The sequence below is a fragment of the Silurus aristotelis genome (genome assembly GCF_946808225.1).
Source record: "Silurus aristotelis genome assembly, chromosome: 11".
Classification (NCBI taxonomy): Eukaryota; Metazoa; Chordata; class Actinopteri; order Siluriformes; family Siluridae; genus Silurus; species Silurus aristotelis.
Window position 1 is genome coordinate 22,913,775 of NC_139584.1, and position 19,833 is coordinate 22,933,607.

A 19,833-nucleotide genomic window follows, 5' to 3' on the forward strand; every position below is an offset into this window, starting at 1 on the left:
AAGCCGCTCCAGCACCAGCTGGCCAAAAAAATGATGTCATTCTCTACACTGCACACACAATCAAGTCCGCCTCCTCGATTTTATAAGCCACAGTGACTTTCCATCGATATTCTCCACTTTAGTCATGGGTACTTTTGGGAGTTTAAAAATGTGAATGAGAAAGTGTTTTCATTTCCCATGTATTATGTAGCATCGTAGTGAATTTGTAAGAAGCACTGAAGTAGCTCTGACTCACTGGATGATTGTTGTCTGACTGAGGGTTTTATTTTTACAATAGTTTGAATTTAATTGCTAATTAAATGGTTGAAATTTGATAGAGCAGGTAGACATTTAAAGTGCAATTGCTGGTAAATTTCTTTTCACGTGGTCTTTTTCAAAAGGCAGTCAGCGGCTACTGGCTTTACAGGATGTGTGTCAAAAATTCAACCACGTCAGAATACGTTTTGAAAGACATCTAAACTTCACCATGGAACTGCATTCGTACTGAGCATGTTACAGGCAAGTGTTGTTTCATCATAAAATGTGTTGTCCTGGTTTCATGGTTAGGACATGTTCAGACAGCTACTATAGCAAAATACAAAATGTAAAGATTTTTTTTATTCTAATGACCATTCTACATGCTGACTAGATTTTATAGAGATGTCCTGTGTAAAAGGTTTTCCTGCTTTTTCCTCAGTCTAAAGACAATAGGAAGCACACACTAAACAAAATGGAATCAAGTACGTATTCCGACAGTGAAAGTTTGATTTCCAGTGTTGGACAGTAACAAAGTAAATGTAATTTTTTACTGTACTTAAGTAGCTTTTTCGTGTTTTTGTACTTTACTGAAGTATTTCTATTTGGGAGACTTTAACTTCACTACATTTCAAAGTCAAATATCTTGACTACGTTTTGCGAAATCAGTCGCTCCTTTCTATTTATGAGGATAAAAACGTAACTGGTCAAGCAAACAGCAATCCATTAATCAGGGTGAAGCGTCTACTTGACAACAACATACAGTTCAGCGTCGGTTCAACTGCAAGCAAAACATTGAGACTATAACTACTGACTCCAACTTGCCACAACACCAGTGGCCTGTAGTTGAAAAGACAGTTTTGGGCTCATGATAATTGTAATGGATATCAATCAGTGTTTGATTTGTTAATATCATTATATTAATAGATTGTTTTGCTAAGAGTAACAGAATCTTTTCACATAAACTGAGTTGATTAAGCAAAAGTCTTATGACAAAAATTGACATTATACCCATAATAAATGATTATACTTTGGATACTTAAGTACATTTGAAGGCAAATACTTTTGTACCTTTACTCAATTGAAGGGTTAAATGGAGCACTTTTACTGGAGTCATATTTTAACGAGTGTATCTCTAACTGAACTCAACTTCATGGTTTGTGCACTTTGTTTACCACTGGATATTTCTAGGGTTTAGTTAATTAGTTTATAACACTTTCCAAATGCCAAACTGTAACGCACTTAATGCAGATGCACTCCTTGCAAAACTAGCTTATATTTACATCTGAGAATCTGCATCAAACAATATATTCAATGTGTTTCTCTATCAGAATGTTTCCAGAAGAAACAATAAGTAGAAAAAAAGCCACAATTTTTCCAGAATAAATTTTTATTTAGCACCTAAGGAAACAAATTTACAACCAAAAAAAAAAAAAAACCCTGACAGCATAATTATCGATAGCTTTATGTATGAATCTGGAGGAATATGTGCCTGACTAAGTGAGGTTTCCATGGTGCTGTGGTGAACTTTAAACTGTTGGTTGTATCCCGTTTCTTCTCTTTTACAGCACTTGATCACAGACATAAATTTTTTTATTTCATTTTATTATTTTTTTTATGAGGACTCCACGGTAGCAGAGCGAACGAAGCACTCGTATGGGACAAACCCAAACATCCGTGGTTTCTGTCAGTACCGTTTCGTGCCGTGGCTCGACATCCTCAGAAGCGCACCCGTAGCTTCCACGAATAGGTCGTCAAAACCTTGTTCTTCTTCCTCACGATGCAGGTGTACGTACCCTCATTGATTGCGTTAGCTACGATACTGATGTGATCATCCTTCAGGGTGATGTAGCCAGGGTGAGAGAACTCCAGCAGCTCGCCGTCTTTATACCAGCTACACAGATCAGAGACGTGAGGGTTAGGAGGTAAACGTAAATCTCTTGAAAATACAGTGCTTTCTTTGTTTGTTTTTTAAATCCCCATACCTCTAGAATGAGATCAGTACAGTTAATGTAAAAAGTACAAAACTTACTCATCACGGTTTAATATTTGGAATGAAAGTAAAACAAACAAAAAAACACACTCACTCCACTTTTCCTTGTTTTGCAGCAATTTTCTTTCCACATCGGAAGGTAAGTTTCCTTCCCTCAGCAACCAGCTTTTGTTTGGTCCGAGGTGGCTTTGGAGTCGGGGCGATGGTAGGAAAAGGGAAGGCTGTTTGGACATAACGGTAATCTCAATACAATGCACTGATATGAAATGCTCTAACGTCTGCAACATATGTATTTAAAACTATTAACCGGATTCGTGTTCACGTCCTGGATCCTGACCACGTTTCCCAAGCTTTAAGCCACAAGAGAAAAAAAGCAACCACTGCGATGTGAGTTCTGAACCTGAACGATCGTGTCGTCCGTATGGTTGGATTCGGAATTATTTGGAAACTTTTCCCGAGTTCTAAGTTAAGTTAGATGTTTTGGTGGCACTCCAGACACCGCTGATCACTATGCGTCTGAAGCCCACCAGCCACATACTGGGATTTCAGTGGCTTGTAATCATGCAAAACATGTTCCCAGAATGACCAAATTTCACCCTGACTGCAATGAGAACCAGACTAGTAACTGCCTTTTTCTTCCAAGCAAACAGAATTTCAGCGTTTCGTACCAGTCTTGGCTTCTGGAAGAGAAAATGTTCATCTACTCTGCTGAATTTAGCCTGCCAGCACCATGACTTAATGGGATCTTTAGGTTTTTTTTCCCCGCCCAGTCCTACAAGGAATGGATTGCGGTTCTCAAAAAAATGTTTTGTCACAAAGGCAAATATTTATCTGTTAGAGACCAGAAGGAGTGGTCACTGAAAAGAAAAAAAAAAAGCACATGGATTCAGCAACAGCAGTCATTTTTTTCTTGTCCTTTGTTCAAATGAAAAGAAGATGCTTCAGTTGAAAGCCTTGGCGTCATATGAAAACTATTATAAAGAGTTGCATCGACTATTTGGAAACGTGAAAATTGGAAAGCATCATTTGAGGCTTTTGAACATACCAAGGACTTAATTAAATCTCAACACATGTAGCAGTTCACTATTATTAGTTTTTTCCTCCACATAATAAACACACAAGTGGCTTAAACTAACCAACTATTTCAATGAGAATCTAAATCATTTACATTTTAAAATTGAGACATGGAACAATGACACACGATCATATAAAACAAAGTCATTTATATTTAGGAAATGAAAGGATGTATTGGCTAATAAAATTTCTTCTGAAAGCTTAGTCCGTCTTGGCATGAAAAGTGCTTGATCATCAAAAGACCAACCCTTTCTGTGATGAAAATGTTAGAGACAATCACAGTGGTGGTGGGAAGCTTTGAGCCATTTCTGCTATTTATGACATTTGCTTTTATCCTTATTGAGTGATTAAAATTAATTGCTTTTATAAATATGGGGATATGGAGGTTAATGGTCTTGCTCAGGGGTCTGGGAGTGGTGTGGCTTGGATTTGAACTCCTGACATTTGGAGCCAATGGCCAATGTCTTGACGGGAGATGGTATCTCCATGGTTGTTTTTGTTGTTTTTTTTTTTTGGGGGGGGGGGGGGTCTTTTGCTTCAAAGTACAAAGTACAAAATACATAAAACCACTGAGCTACATCCCCTGGTTTCTGTGAGAGGCTTTTCTTATTTGAAAAGAAGCAGAAGTGTGCAAAATTTACTGAACAGTTTAAACGTGTAAGAAAAAAAAAGTGAGTGTAAAAGTTAACTTAAGGTAAATGAAGAAATTAATTTTTCTATAACAAATACTTTGCCCCCTGCAAGTTTACTGCTCATATTTATGATGCACCACAGAGAGCCACAGTAGATCATTTTTGCCTGGGGCCATCAAACTGCATAACTCCTCCCTTGGAGTGTTAAAAAGCTGCTCTACAATATAAATAATATAGATATAATTATAGGTGCATCTCAATAAATTAGAATATCATTAAAAAAAAATGTATTTGAGCAATTTAATACAAAAAGTGAAACTTGTGTATTATATAGATTCATCACACACAGACTGATATATTTCAAGTGTTTATTTCTTTTTATTTGGATGATTATGGCTTACAGATAATGAAAACCCAAAATTCAGTATCTCAGAAAATTTTTATATTGTGAAAAAGTATATAATATATAATCATATATCAGTCTGTGTGTGATGAATCTATATAATATACGAGTTTCACTTTTTGTATTGTATTACTAAAATAAATCAACTTTTTAATGATATTCTAATTTATTGAGATGCACCTGTATATTTATCGTTTTTCACGCCACACTATATTGTTAATATCTTCGGCAATTATGTGCATTGATTTTGGCGCAATAATAATTCGTTACATGTACAAAACCTTTTACAACTATTATTGTAGTTATTGTAGTTATTGAGTATTATTGACTTTTATGCCATCTGTTAATTTTATGCTGCTACACATTTCATTTCACTTAATATGTATATTTATTTATATTTTCTATTTTTACTTTAAACTTTGCTTATCTTTTACTGTGAGCTACTGCAACCGAACAATTTCTTTATGGGATTATCAAAGTATTTTGATTCTGATTAGCGATCAAATAAAATGTAACGCATCATAACCAATATTTGCCAGATAAAATCCGACTTATTGCCAGTTACATTAGCAAATGAAATCCGCTCGTATAATTTGATAGTCTAACCAGACTTTAGCAAAGAAAAAGAAAGTGCATGAAGACATAAAGGTGTTTACAATTTGTACGTTCATAGTGCCAAGACTACTACTACTTCTTCTTTTTTTCAGTTGTCTTAAGGCATTTTTTAAACTATACCATTAATATTCATGATATTTTTCTTACTGGTCAAAAGCAAACAAAACAAAAAAAAAAATGCATTTTTCAGTGGCAGGAACTGGAACATACTAAAATCCATCAGAGTCAAATCTAAACTATACATTTTACTGATCTGGATTTCTGAGTTTTCCTTTTGTGTTCAAAAACATCTTTCCTTCTCGAAATTTTTATAAGATTGTTGCTGAGGTCAAGGCACAATGTAACTGGCAGGTGATTGGCTAAGGAAGTGCCAGATTTTCCAGATTATAAATTTGTAATGAATTTCTGTAAAACTCTTAACTTACTGTAACAGAAGTCACAGCTGTGAGGGCAGTGCTTTTGCATGAGCTTTCTTTTGCTTTCGCAGTAGCCTTTCCTGGCCCAAGCGGGACAGATAAATAATCTATCCAAACATCCTGGAGAGAGAGAGAGAGAGATAGAGAGAGAGACAGACAGACAGAAGAATCAGTAGAGGGAGGGAGATGGGCAAGAAGAAAGTGGAGAACATGGACATGTCATAGAAATTAAGTAGTAGTTCGAAGGCTTGCTGAAAGTCTGCTGACTGTCAGTGAAAAACATAATTATGGTGGAGCTCATTTCTGATAACGTAAGGATTCCATGCCAAGGCATTTCCTCAGTCTTTACTAAGCACTGATTCAGGATGCATTTTACAAGTCTCTGTCTTGGCTTAACCATCACACTGTTCCTGCATTAAATGAAACCAGCTGTTCTATCTGCGCACCGTACAGCCGCTGGAGTCCCCAGACGTCGTCCTGCGTTATGAGTTTGCGGCCAGTCAGCGTCGCGTTGAGATGCATTATGGCCTTCGGGTTCTGCGAGTGCATCAGACCGAGTGCATGACCGATCTCGTGAGCTGCAACGTGCACCAGGTCAGTCAGCCAGACACCTGCTCAAAAAACAATCACACAAAAGGGCAAAATTTACACTTTCTGCAGTGCTACTGCTCATTCGTTCTGTTCTGAGATAAGGCCTCTATAGCAGGCCATGCAAGATCTTTTACTCCAACCCATGTGAACTATATCTTTTTCATGCACAAGGGCACTGTGATGAGATACATTGTGGTACAAATTCTCCTACTGTATGGCTGGAAAAGGTGTCTTAATACTTTTGTCCATATTGTGTATTATAGTATTTTATGGTCTACTATTAATGCCTATTCCTTTTTTTTTTTTTTTTTTTAAGAGTATGGATAATGACCTTGATATTGTGACCTCGTATATGATTAAGATCCATGATTAAATTTAATAATGTTGTTCTGCATTGTGTCCAAATGCCTATTGCTCAAATTTCTTAAGGGATGCTTTGCTTTGGTTTTTCTTATTGCGTGCTGAGATTAAACATTTGCTAAACGTTTAGTTACCCATGTCTGCCAGGGACATTTACATCATTTACTCCTTTCTCCTTAGGAGTCACAGCCAAGATTTGGAATTAAAAAAAAGCAACCATGCCACATGTTCAGTGGGCTTACGCTCATTAAGCTATCAATGTCTAATCTTTTCCAACTGGGGGTAACTGCCTGGTGGTGTAAATGTTGCATTTACTAAGTCCTGATTTAAAAAAAAAAATCTGGGATTAATTCTGGTAAAATTATAGTTTTATATAGGAATTGAACAGCCCAAACAGAGGCCAGAGAATGAAATCTGAGATTGCTGTACATGGAAAAGGAGGAGTATTTGATTCACTCGCCTTTCTTCCAGCTGAAGCGCATGTTCCCTAAAACCCAGTACTCATCATCATCAAAGTGAATCTCTCCAGTTGGAGGGAAGAAAGCGTGAGCCAGTTCACCCGTGATCCCATCAAAACAGTGATGCAGGTAGGACTGCAGGCAATCTGTATGATTTACTGGGTAGAAGCCTGCCAAAAATAAGTGGAGAGCTTGTATTTATACACAGGCTGACGAATATAGACGATAGATCAACTCAACACAATCTTCAAAGGCCCTGGGGTACTTACTAAGTCCTCAGATTTGGCCCATGACTGACGTTCATCTCTCAGAATCAGTAGACAACGCAATGCAAATACAAAATCCCTACTTCATTTGGTTTTGATCATCCCAAGTGTTTTCAAACATCCATTAAAAGCATTACGTTTTTAATAGGTTTTTTTTCAGGTTGTAAACTTAATTTACAAGGCAGGATTAAGATTTGCCTAATTCTAATGAATTCCACATGGGCATAAAACAGAGCTTTTCATATAGTGTCGCTTTCAACCATTATGTTTGGCAACCTGACAAAGCCCATCGCCTGGTCACATTTTTTAAGTTTTTGCTAAACGGTAATCCCCCATTTTTCGCGGTGGTATACCCCAATTTACCCCAAAAATGCTATTAATGTATACAGTGCTGTACTGTATTAACCTTTTACTTCATTTTATAATGAATAATTATATTTTTATTAATACATTTTATTATTTCAACATAAAGCTCCATTAAAACAAGTTCCTATACGGGTTTTTTTTGGTCTATCGAGCCAAACAAATTAGTTCCAAATGCAATTCCACGATAAACCGAGATTCGCGGTAAAGTGGGGGATTACTGTAATATTAGTCTTGAAAGTTTTAGCATTTTAGTCTCCTTACCCACAACCGTATTGAAAAACACTCCACCAAGCTCTAAACCTAAAACTCATTGTACATTTGAGGAAGAAAAAGCATTTCTGATTGAAAGCATTTTCCACAACCACTTTGTTTTAACACCCTGTGGTATAAAGTCACATAAAGTTCAGTTTCGGTGCGGCACCTCGTCATCGTATATATATATCCGTTGGTCATTCCATTTATCTGTATTCACTTTTACATCACTGGAGAAATAATCCTTGATTTAACAATTCATATATATTGACTAAATAACTGATATTTTTTTTTCCGAAGTAATATATAGTGTTGTGTTGTACTGACTCATTGTCATGTGAGATTTGGCCAAATAACAAGGCAAAGTAACCAAATTTAAAAAGATTCTGGTAAAATTTTGTTAAAAATCCTGCAAAAACGATATTTTATGATTTCGGAAAGTATGTTATTGGCAGAACAAAAATCAATATTAGTCAAAACTTTTTTGTGCGTGTGCCTTCCACCCCCACTAATTCGACAGAACGCGACACATGAACGTGTTTAGTTTACGTTTACAATCATCATTAATGAAGAACAATCTCCGAGGTCTGGTGCAAATAATTTAAAGTTCATTTGTTTAAACATAATAAGGAATGATGGCTGAAGAGTTTGAAACTGTCAGATTGTGGGCCCTTGAGCAAAGCCCCGTATCCCTCACGTAATTTAGGCATTATGCCTCTATTGTCCAACTTGCGTTTGGGGTTTTTTGGGCCGAGCCACAGGTATTTTGGCTTTCTGATGAACAATTCAAAAGCAAAGATGTGGCACAAAATCTGGACCTGATTCACATTTCTGTCACTGAAAGAGATTTCGAACTATTTCAGATGAATGGAGCAAATTATGCCTTTTTCAACTGTGTTTGGTTGTGATAGTTTCCAGACATAATATGGTAAAAAATTATGTCTGCAAATACGGCCAGGAATTTAGGTGAACATTCCCTGGGATAAATCTGGTTCACTATTCTGATGAATTTCTTATATATAATGGTTTGTTAAATGAGATTGAATTAGTGGTAGATGTACAACTCGGTTCCAAATATGAAAAGAGGACAGATGGGGTGTCCCAATGAATTTGCATCACATTTACATCATATTCTGAATTCCTAAGTACAAAGGAATATATAATAATAATAATAATAATAATAATAATACATAAAGATCCTTTTCAAATCAGCTCACAGTACTATTATTAACATTTTACATGTTCTAAAGAATAATTTCTCTTTTTTTCCATTTGTTATTTGTGTTGTCTTGAGGAGAAAACTATTCTGTGAGATGAATATAGTTTTATTTTGTTCCTCTTTTTAATACTCAGATAATCAAGAAGACCAGTTTTATGGCCTCTCTCCATTAAGTGCCTTGAGTATGAAATTGAAGCATTCGTTGTATATGAGGGCATCCATGCTCATACCGATTTTGATGTCGGCCTCCTTATTATCAGGAACCTCTCTAAAGCTGAAAGGTGACACATCGCTCCACATAGCAAAGGCCTTGGCGATGCCCCGGCGTGTGTCGCTGGCGTTCATCAGGTTCCTTGGGAATGACAGCAGTCTGTAGCAAACAGCAACATAAATTTGCCCATCAAGGATTTATACCAATTTGCCAGGCAGAGAGACCGAGCTGGAAAGGATGTGCTGCAGGTTAGAGCAATAAACGATGGAGATGGAAATGTGTTGAGAAGATGGAAGGAGTATTTTGAGCAGCTGATGAACGAGGAAAATGAGAGAGAGAGCGAGAAGGTTCGATGGTGTGGCGATGGTGAAGCAGGAAGTGGATAGGATTAGTAAGGAGGAAGTGAGAGCAGTGATTTAGATGATGAAGAGTGGAAAGTGGGTTGGACTAGATGACATACCGATAGAAGCATGGAGATGTTTAGGAGAGATGGCAGTGGATTTTTTTAACAAAATTGTTTAACAAGATTTTGGAAGGTGCCCTAATGGGAGCAGCCGAAAGAAGAAGAGGAAGAAGAAGCAAATGCTGCTCAAACTGTGGAAGCCTCTTTTATGATTGGCAAAATGTCCAAAATGTAACTTATTTTCCATCCACCTTAACTTTTTTTCCACTTTATACAACACAAAAATGTCTGGATCTTATAAAAACGAGCAAATAAAAAATGTTTAAAGCATGCCTACTTGTAGGTTAGCTTGAATTTGTCCCATTTGAGTTTCTCCGGAGTCAGGGTGTAGCGCTTGTTCCTGGAAAGGTGAAGCATGTGGGACCGGGCGTCTTTGCGGATCCCAATAATCAAAACGCCAGACATGTGAGCTTCTTCCTTGGACAAAAAAAACTCAGATTAGCCAACTGGCAAAGCCTGTGACGCGTTTGCTCCGATATGCGTGACTCGTCTCCTGATACACTTTTAATAGTGGCACTTCTCTAATGGCTTTAATGGCTTCTTAACCAGAAGCACATCTTGAAAGAATTAGTCAAGCTGATTTGAAAACTAAAATGTGCAAACAGACAGACGCTTTATTTAAAAAAAGTTACATAACCCTTAATGTTGTGTGGCTTTTCTTTCTGCCTGGGACCTGCTTTGTGTCCAGAGGTAGCTGCTAGTACTGTTGCTGTATAGAGAATCATTGTGGACAGAAAGAAAGAAAAAAATCATTCCTTTGGGTATTTAATCTAAGAGCTGCTACAATGACCATTAATTTTAAAAAGAAGTACAATGTATGGACACAAGTATTGGGACACCTTGATTGTGCAGCCATATGTGATTATTACCCAAAATGTTAGCACAAAGTTGGAGGCACACAGTTGTTGGTGTCTTTGGATAGGGTAGCATAAAATGTCCCTTCAGGGAAAGATAGAGTAGAAGATCTTGAGTAGCATGATATTGAGCTTTGACCTCAACTCTATTGAACACCTTTGGGCTCAATTGGGACACTGACTACACCCCAGGCCTTTTCACCCTACATCAGTTCCTGACTTTATTAACACATTTTTGGCTGAATGAGCACAAATCTCCACATGTAAACTCTAAAATCTAGTGGAACATCTTCCCAGAAGAGTGGCAGTTATTTTAACAGCAAATGGGGACTAAATATGAAATGGGATGTTCAAAAACCACAGGTAATTCCTCAGATGTCCACAAAATGCTATTCACTATCTCTAACATGTGTATGACATGATGCCAGCCTTTTTTTTTTTCCCCCGAGTTGCTTAAAAGATTATGTCTGGAGTCAAACGCATTGAGGTTGCTTAGGGTGCAAACAACTGGGGGGCACCAGTGAGAGCTCCCTGCCCCACCAAAAGTATTATTATTATTATTGTTATTATTATTTTTTCGTAGTAGTAGTAGTAGTAGTAGTAGTATTTATTGTTATTTTGCTATTTTGACATATGATTGCTGCGATTATCTGAGTAGTCTCTCTATCGATACTGCTTGCTGGTGTTAGGAAGAGAAATGGAGATGTAGGACAAAATATAGAGGCATGCTACTAATTAGTACCTGTTTTGTAAGCTGATGGCTGACGCTCCATCATCACAAGCACAATATGACACTGCATATTAGCACAGAACATTTCAGCAGCAAAATATTAGCGTTAAAGCATTTCTCAAGGCATTACAGGCCATGTTGCAGTGATTATTAAATGTGTTTAACCTTTTTCATAGAGGGTTGTGAATGATTTGTATGGCGTAGGGGTGGAGCATTGTGGTGGGAGGGCAGAGCCAAGGGGGGAGGTCACAATAGGAATCTCGCCTGGGGTGCCAAAAAAAGCCTAGAAACAGCCCTGTTAAGATATTAATCTTAGCAAGTGATTATTATCCATTATTTTGTTCAAGATGCTATCTTATATTTCTCATTATGCAAATATTATTTAACAAATATCTTTATGTAATAAACTAGCAGCCTAGTTGGGTCTTGCATGTACCTAGCATAGATGAATATATAAACTCTGTATGCTTATGTACGAGGTGAAAAAACTACTGCTAGGACAAACCTTGAGATCCCAGTCCTGATGTACACTTCTAGTGAGTGTCTGGTAAAATTTCTCGGGAGTTCTAGAATAGTGTGAAAAATGCAGAATATTGTCTGTAACACTAGTACCTGTTCTTTAATCTGTGAATGTGTTCATATTCAGCTACAGCAGTAAATGAGTAAATGATTTCTTAATGATCTAATAACTAAAAAAAAAAAAAAAAAAAATCGTTGTGAAATCCTCTTGAGTGCTGTTTATTATGCCGTTCATACATGGATATGACATGCAAGACTGGGGCTTCTTTGACGCTATGCCGTAGACATGCCGACCCAGCAGTTGTATTAAAACAAAGATGAATTATAGAAGCTTAGAGCCGGCCAACACTAGCCCTGCTACAGTGCTATAATGAAAGACATTCATAAAGGATATTGGTACAACTGAAACATCCACTGCAGTTAGCCTGCATGTTTGAAGCAGTGCTCTACACGTGGACCTTATGTAACTCTCCGAGGATGACAGACGAAAATTTGGGTGGCTTTGTCATTTCACGAGCTGGCAAGCGCAACTTTGGAACAAGCAAGGGGAAATAAAAATTTTTGATCACGGTGCTCAACTGGAACGGTCCCCACTACGGCCTCTCGCATGCGCACAAGACATTCCATAAAAGGCAAACAATCATTTGGCTTTGAAAGTTTACTGAGCAAATATGAAAGCAAAGACATTTTTTTGCAGAGATTCTTCAGGAAATCTTTATTTATTGATGTATTTTTATTACATGGCAAAAAGAGTGTCTAATAATCAAACGACTGCAAGAGTAACCTAATACTGAAAGTTCTCTACATTGAAACACACAAACACACATCGCACCTCAGAGCAAAAGCCAGAAAGTGTCTGGGTTATAAGTTTACAGACTTGGAATGAGATGTCAAGCTCTTCCACATTGTTACAAAAGAAACCTTCAAACTCAATATCTTAGACGAACAGTCATACAGAAACAATGTCTATATGTGTTGCAATGCGTAGTGATGAACTTTCCATCATGCGAATCCCCTGGTCGATATGACCCATCTGGATTTCTTGTAGAAACTGATAACAGCAGTTTATAGAGAAAGACAGAAGACAGACGGCTTTTTTTTTTTTTTTTTTTTTTGGACCAGTGTGGGAGAGGAGACATTCCTGAGTGGAAACAGTCCCAAAACAGACCATTTAGCCTGGCTTTATATCACATGCTTTTTCAGGCTTGTTGTTCTAAGCTGCACTCTTGGCAGATGTGTTCTCTTTTTTCCTAAAAAAAGTCAATGGAAAATGACATCCGAAATCCAAGGCAAGCGTGGCAGTGTCGGACCCTCAAACGACGCCGGGTTTGCTTTAGAGGGATCAGCTTGGATTGCAGCTTGAGCCCACGGAATGTCGCATGACTAGTAGTGTTTATTCATGGACTGTTCAGAGGAACTATTTGCAAAACTTTGAATGTGAAACTAATAATATTATACAACCAGGTAATGTTTTATCCAGTTTTCAGAATAAGAGCCTGTGTCCAACCTGGTCTTAACTAATACAAATAGGTCCCTATATCAGCTGATGTAGTCCTAAGGTTTATCCTCATGTGTGTTCTGAGCTAATTCTACTCGCCATGGTTGTAAATAGTGATTATTTGAGTTATTGCAGACTTCCTGTCTGTTCAATCTCCTCTAATCTTCCATATCAAAGCCATTTCTAAACACAGAACTGCTTGTCAATGGATGCACAACTTCTAAGTTGAGAAACTATTATGTGTCATACCAGGATATCAGCAGTTTTGAAATAGTCCACTTGTTGGCTTGCATCTGCTTCATTTTTTTGCACTGTGCTACTGCCACATGATCAGGCGATTGCCTAATTACACGAACGCCAAGTGTACACGTGGAAGGGGTCCATGAGTGTATTCTAAACATATTGCTAAATATATGGAGCATTCATACAGGAAAGTGACCATATTTAATTCTCTGAATGTCCTTCAATAGAAGTCACCTTTACATACAATGAAATAACCTCGAATAACCACACTATGATAGAATTCATAAAACCCCCTTATGCAACCAAGTTTTGCTGCTTCAGAAAACAAAATAGTCAACTTAAGAAAAGGTGTTAACAAATGTCACCTAAAACACTTTTTTTTGTTGATTACACAAATCAAAACAGTCGATTAAGGCTGAAAAGACCCCAAATTGCAAATTAAAGCACGATTTGAAAATAGCACACAGAGTCTTGGAACTCGCTGATCAAACGAAGACATGAACAGTGCAGCTACTTCACAGACCCTCCTGTCATGAAGTCTGCCAGGAACCACTAAACCTGAACCTGACATTACACTTGACTCAAGCAATGTTTACCGTCACAGTTCTCAAGCATATTTGCTCAGCATCAGCATTCGCAAAAGTCTTTCCATACGGACATGACAGACTATACTTTCGTTGGGTTTAGGAAAGTTCATTGCAAAATCAAAAAGTCTCAGTTAACATTGTTTTCTCTTGGTGTCCAGCTGGACTGAGGGAAGGAAAAAAGCGAGCCTTGCAGCTTTTCAATTGTGTGGCTGTTATGTAATTATGTTCAACAATATGTACCTGTACATTTATTACATATGTACATTTTGTTCTGTAACAGCCTTATTACAAAATGGATTAAATTAATTATTTTCCTCAAAATTCTACAAACAATACCCCATTATAACAGCGTGAAAGACGTTTTTTCAAATCTTTGCGAATTTATGTAAAAAAAAATTGAGAAAGAAAAATCACATAAGTATTCACAGCATTTGCAATGACACTCAAAATTTAGCTTAAGTGCATCCTGTTTCTACAACTTGATTGGAGTCCAGCTGTGGTTAAATTCGTTCGATTGGACATGATTTGGAAAGGATTACATCTGTCTATAGAAGGTCCCACAGTTAACAGTGCATGTCAGAGCACAAACCAAGCCATGAAGTACAAGAAAATATCTGTAGACCTCCGAGACAGGATTGTATCGAGGCACAAATCTGGGGATGGGAACAGAAAACATTCTTGCAGCATTGAAGATCCCAGTGAGCACAGTAGCCTCCATCTTCCGTAAAATGGAAGTAGTTTGTAACCACCAAAACTCTTCTTAGAGCGGGCCCCCCAGCCAAACTGAGTGACCAGGGGAGAAGCGCCTTAGTCAGGGAGGTGACCAAGAACCCGATGGTCACTCTGAAAGAGCTCCAATGAGAGAGAAGAACCTTCCAGAAGAAGGGTGACTTTATCTTCTAACAGGACAACGGCCATAAGCACACAGCCAAGATAACATTGGAAGGAATGTCTACGGGACGACTCTGTGAATGTACTTGAGTGACCAAGCCAGAGCCCAGACTTGAAAATAACTGTGAACCGAGGCTCCCTATCCAACCTGATAGAGCTTGAGAGGTTCTGCAAAGAAGAATGGGGAAACTGCCCAAGTGTGCCAAGCTTTTAACGTCATACTCAAAAAGACAAAAAAGTGCTTCAACAAAGTATTGAGCAAAGGCTCTGAATACTTATATATACTTAAAATCACATTTTTTCATTTCTCATTTTTAATACATTTGCAAAGATTTCAAACAAACTTCTTTCATAATGTCATTATAGGGTATTGTTTGTAGAATTTTAAGGAAAATAATGAATTTAATTCATTTTGGAATCAGTGAATCGCTGTGAATACTTTCCGGATGCACTGTACCTATTATTTCAGTGGATTAATCTGCAATTGTTTGCAACACATAAGTAAATGCAACAGTGATAATGCTATGGATCTGTGTTTTCTGACTGAAAGGCTGAGAGTTCAAATAACAAATCCTTTACAAACCACTTTTGGAAGCTTGAGCAGAACCTGTCAGCTAAATGTGTAAGGTATAAAGTGGTCATGCCCTTAAAGTTGCGCTTTATATAAATAATTAATGTTAGTTCAGATGTTAGTAGTTTCCTGCTAGTTTCCTTCTTTAAAATAAATGTAAAAAATCACAAGACGTACATCCTACCCTCTAGAAACGACTTACCTGTTCTGCTTTGTTGTTGTTACTGAAAATTATTGTTTAAGCAGGATAATTGGATAACTACTAGCTGGTGTTATTTTTGCTTCCCTTACTGATTATGGTTTGGAATAGAAGAAAAATAATAATCAATAACACCACATCTCAGTGTTGATTTAACGTTGCAAATCCACAAAATATGAGCCAAGTTGGATCTGAAGATCAAAAAAGCATATTGTATGTTAACCCTTACATATGTTAACATATGTAAGAGTGGTCACTACTAGGATGACTCCCCCGATCCACAGGGCATGAGAAGACACTAAATAGGTTCAGGAAACTGAAAGTGCCCTTAATCACATACTATAAATAAAAAATTCATTGGTGGAAAATTTAAGATCCTGTGAGTTTAAAGGTTAAAGTATGTGATTAAGGACATCTTCCTGAACCTATTCAGTGTCTTCTCATGCCCTGTGGATCGGGATTTTGAAAAGAAATGGTAAAAGATTTGTGTTCAGCTCCAGAGGCTTGTAAATGATATGCAAAATTGCACTAAAAGTGTTCTTTGTGGTGTGATCAACACCTTACCGGTGGTAAGTTATGAATTGTCATCCATCTGTATTTTTGACCTTATTGAATTACAATATTACACTGAATCTGGGTGCTTAGAGGCACAAGAGCCACCATATAAAAGAGTTTTTGTTGCAGAAAAGAGGTCATGTTCAGCTTTAGGAAATTAACCACACGTTGAATTTAGTAGATTGTAATACATTATTTAAAAGAAAAGAATGCTGTACAATTTATTTTTTTTACCTTAAAGGTCTATGCAATAAATCTTAATCTTTTACAGCTTATATATTTTATTTAAATACCCAAGTGCTCTGCCAGCTTCAGAAGAGCAGATTGCTGACCTTCATTATCCCTATACTAAAGTTATAGCTCCCTCACCCTGAAAGTCTTGGTGATATTTCACTTGTTAAAGCTAAACCAAAAAACCCCCACTTCATTAAGTGCTATTTCAGTTTTCATGCTAGTGTGTATGGAGTCCCCCTGTTGTGTATGAATACAACTGTTATGTCCTTTGGATTTGTTTTGCTATGCCGTCTATCTTGTGTCACTTAGTATTTTATTATGTTCCCTTTAGTTGTGGTTATTGTATCAGAAGTTTTCATTGAGTTTTGTGAAGTTTTTGTGTTTTTTTGTTTTTCAAAATTGGGAATCTATCTATCTATCTATCTATCTATCTATCTATCTATCTATCTATCTATCTATCTATCTATCTATCTATCTATCTATCTATCTATCTATCTATCTATCTATCTATCTATCTATCTATCTATCTATCTATCTATCTATCTATCGCTTACCTTACTACTAGTTCATATGGTTGGATTAATATTATAACACTTTTTTCACCATTCTACACTTAAAAAATATGAAATATGGGGTCAAATCAGATTAAAGAGAAAATATGATATATTTACATTAAAAAAATTAAATCAACATGCAAAAAGATTTACATGATCAGTTCACATACAGTGCCTTTTGAAAATCATCACACCCTTTTGAAATAGTTACTTTATTTGTATACAGCCTGAAATCAAACCCTTTTCCTCATCAAGCTATTTAAAGAAAAAGGCAACAATTCTGAAAATTATGAAATAATAAAAAAAAAGCTCTGTGCATAGTTGTCACCTGCTCAGACTGAACAGTTAAAGCCGTAAAGCCTTCAAAGTCGCTTCTGGACTCTTGGTAGCTTCTATGATCAATGTCCTCCTGGCTTGGTCATTCAGTTTGACAGATGGCCTGATCTAGGCAATGTGTTGGTAGTACTATACGCTTTCCACTTCTCAATTATGTTCTGAACAATACTTAAAGTGGTAGCTAATGTATTCAATATCTTTTTGTGGTCTTCTCCTAACTTGTGTCTTTCTACTAAGCACTTTTCCAACCATGGAGAAATCTTTGCAGTACTATGCACTACTAACAATGGATTCTTCAAGAAACAGCTGGTTTTATTCTGAAGTTATCAAAACCACTACAATTGATGTCAGATGGAACAAACTGCTGTTTGATCTGGAAGTTGATTGGTTTCACCTGAGCAAGTTTACAATTTTCACTAATTTTTTTTAATTATCCTCCAGAAGGTTTTAAACTGTTATTTAAACTATAAACTTATATATACTTATATATTATAAACTGATAAGAGTTATAATGTGTCCATTAAGCTCAAACAGGTTAGACTTAATTTAGAAGTCTAACCTAAAAGAGCTTGGTTTGGTTTTATTCAGGCTTTGGAAATACATGCAAAATAATTGTTAAATGCACAAGAAAAATCTGTGACAAGTCAATTAATGGTCTCTGAGTTTCACATACATGTGGTGGTTCCACAGCCGTTTAACACGAGAAACTGTCCAAACTCACACCTTACCTCAAAAGCCCAGACTGGAAAAGCTGTGGTTTGCTGCATGGCTGCTAAAAACACCCCGAGCAGCCCAAAAGCCACAACCAGTGCCAGCTCTTGCTTTCCCCGCACCATGTCTACGTCCAAAAGTGTACCCACAAACAGCACGTGCTCAACTTCTCCACCATCTATTTCTCTTTCATTCCTATGCTTTCCATCTGAGCTGCGATTGTGTCTGACGTCCTGCTCGAGTGATGAATTGTTCAGTGCTTCTCCTCAGCCTGGTGTGTGTGTGTGTGTGTGTGTGTGTGTGTGTGTGTGTGTGTGTGTGTGTGTGTGTGTGTGTGTGTGTGTGTGTGTGTGTGGCCATGCTCCAAACTGTGGAGCTGCACTTTTTCTTTTTTTTTTCCCCACTCGGACAATTCAGCACACCTCTGAGGTCTCACATTACTCCAACTGAGATCAGAAGAATTCGGAAAGGAAAGCAGCTGTGGACTACTATACTGAAGTGCATCCAGGCAGAGATGGGGGAATTTGATTTATATGTTGTTTTATTGAATACCATACTCTACTTTTAGAAAAAAAATAGCACCTATTTGTACTAATTTTTAATTAAAAAGCAATCAACTGAACTTTTGCAAAACTATCACATTTTATACCGTTAAATTTTTAGGGGCAACGCGAGCAAAAACCAAACTCGTGCAATTACAAATCATTTGTCTTCTATAACTGTACTATATGGTCAAAAGCAACTGTGTAATCAAGAAAAATCAAGTATCACTTTTTCATGGAAGGAGACTTGAGACAAACCTTTTCATGTTATGTTGCAGTCCTAATGCAGACTTTCACATAAAAACATAAAAATAGTCTGAATATAGTGGTAAACTGTGTTCTAATGTTGTTCTGCTTGCTGTTAAACTGTTAACTGTATGTTTGTGTTAAGTAGATACCACCAACCTGCACTGTCAGCTGTGAGGCCTTCTATTGAGAGGTGTGTGCATTCCAAAATCATGTCCAATCAATAAGCTTTTCCGCAGGTAGACTCCAGTAAATTTGTAGAAACGAAAGAGAGAATTCAAGAGAAATAGGAAGCACCTGAGCTAAGTTCTGTTGCAAAGGGTCTGAATACTTATTTACATGTAATATTTCTTTTAAAATGTACAGACATTTCCAGAATTCCGTTTTCATTTTGTCATTATGGGGTACTGAGTGAAGATTCATGAGTAAAAATATTAATTAGAACGATTGTACTATCAGGCTGCAACATAAATGTAAAAGTTTAGAAATACCTGGACTTTTACATCTTTGAGAAACACATTCATGTTACTTTTGTTTATATGCAAATAAAATTAGGTAATTTAACTGTATTTGCTTTGACAAAATAAACAAAAGCAAAAAATCTTCCTTAAGCATGAATAACAGCTTTACACACTCTCTGTATCCGGACAGTTCGTTTCTCCAAACTTTCAAGTGATATATTTTGCTGTGCCTTTAATAAAACTTGCCAAAGTTGTTCTTCTCAATTTGGAGATTTATTTCTGAACTTGCGATCAAGTTCACCCCAGAGCAGTTCAGTAGGATTTAGGTGCAAGGGCAGGCTATTCCATGATAGATAAAAAAAAAAACTCCAGCTGACTGTTTTGCTCTCTAAATAACGCATACAGAGATTGGACGTACAATTCAGGTCATTTGTCTTGTTGTATGGTAAAGTCGGTTCCAATAAGTCGTAGTCCAGATGTAATTGCATTGTGATGTATTATGGAATGGTAGCCAACCTTCCCTGCTCCAAAAGAAACCCCACACCACCT

General features: G+C 37.0%; 2 protein-coding genes and 1 long non-coding RNA gene across 7 annotated transcripts in view; 2 read left to right on the forward strand and 1 right to left on the reverse strand.

The window, feature by feature from the left end:
• cdk11b (cyclin dependent kinase 11B) overlaps nucleotides 1–1,672 on the forward strand; it is a 19,204-nt gene extending 17,532 nt beyond the window's left edge. For all 3 annotated transcript variants that reach the window (XM_083553407.1, XM_083553410.1, XM_083553406.1), the window contains exon 21: nucleotides 381–1,672. The gene's annotated coding sequence lies outside the window, so the exon portion shown is untranslated. The remainder of the gene's footprint in view (nucleotides 1–380) is intronic.
• On the reverse strand, nucleotides 1,607–18,329 carry mmp23ba (matrix metallopeptidase 23ba). Of its 3 annotated transcripts, none has more exons than XM_083553417.1 (8): nucleotides 18,053–18,329; nucleotides 9,831–9,970; nucleotides 9,110–9,249; nucleotides 6,779–6,946; nucleotides 5,814–5,978; nucleotides 5,377–5,487; nucleotides 2,322–2,448; nucleotides 1,607–2,128 (listed from the first exon to the last, which is right to left on the reverse strand). In XM_083553417.1, exons 1-8 carry the CDS (start codon nucleotides 18,158–18,160, stop codon nucleotides 1,954–1,956), a joined length of 1,134 nt encoding a protein of 377 aa, XP_083409543.1. In that variant the 5' UTR covers nucleotides 18,161–18,329; the 3' UTR covers nucleotides 1,607–1,953. The 3 variants fall into 3 exon arrangements, with proteins under 3 accessions (XP_083409543.1, XP_083409545.1, XP_083409544.1); XM_083553419.1 differs by having other exon boundaries at nucleotides 9,831–9,966; nucleotides 18,053–18,323; XM_083553418.1 differs by lacking the exon at nucleotides 5,377–5,487 and having other exon boundaries at nucleotides 1,823–2,128; nucleotides 18,053–18,301.
• Nucleotides 2,020–3,162, forward strand: LOC310732766. The gene is made up of 2 exons (XR_014535544.1): nucleotides 2,020–2,159; nucleotides 2,344–3,162. It is a non-coding gene; the product is annotated as an uncharacterized lncRNA (long non-coding RNA).
• Nucleotides 18,330–19,833: the final 1,504 nt, after the last annotated feature.

Bases quoted from the DNA above. Each gene is read 5' to 3' on its own strand.
- mmp23ba (XM_083553417.1), bottom strand. From the start codon at position 18,160: ATGGTGCGGGGAAAGCAAGAGCTGGCACTGGTTGTGGCTTTTGGGCTG. The intron at 6,947-9,109 runs GTATGAGCATGG...TATTTTTGGCAG, and splicing joins GGAGGCCGACATCAAAATCG to GCTTCTACCCAGTAAATCAT. The intron at 5,979-6,778 runs GCGAGTGAATCA...TTTTTTGAGCAG, and splicing joins GCGCTTCAGCTGGAAGAAAG to GTGTCTGGCTGACTGACCTG.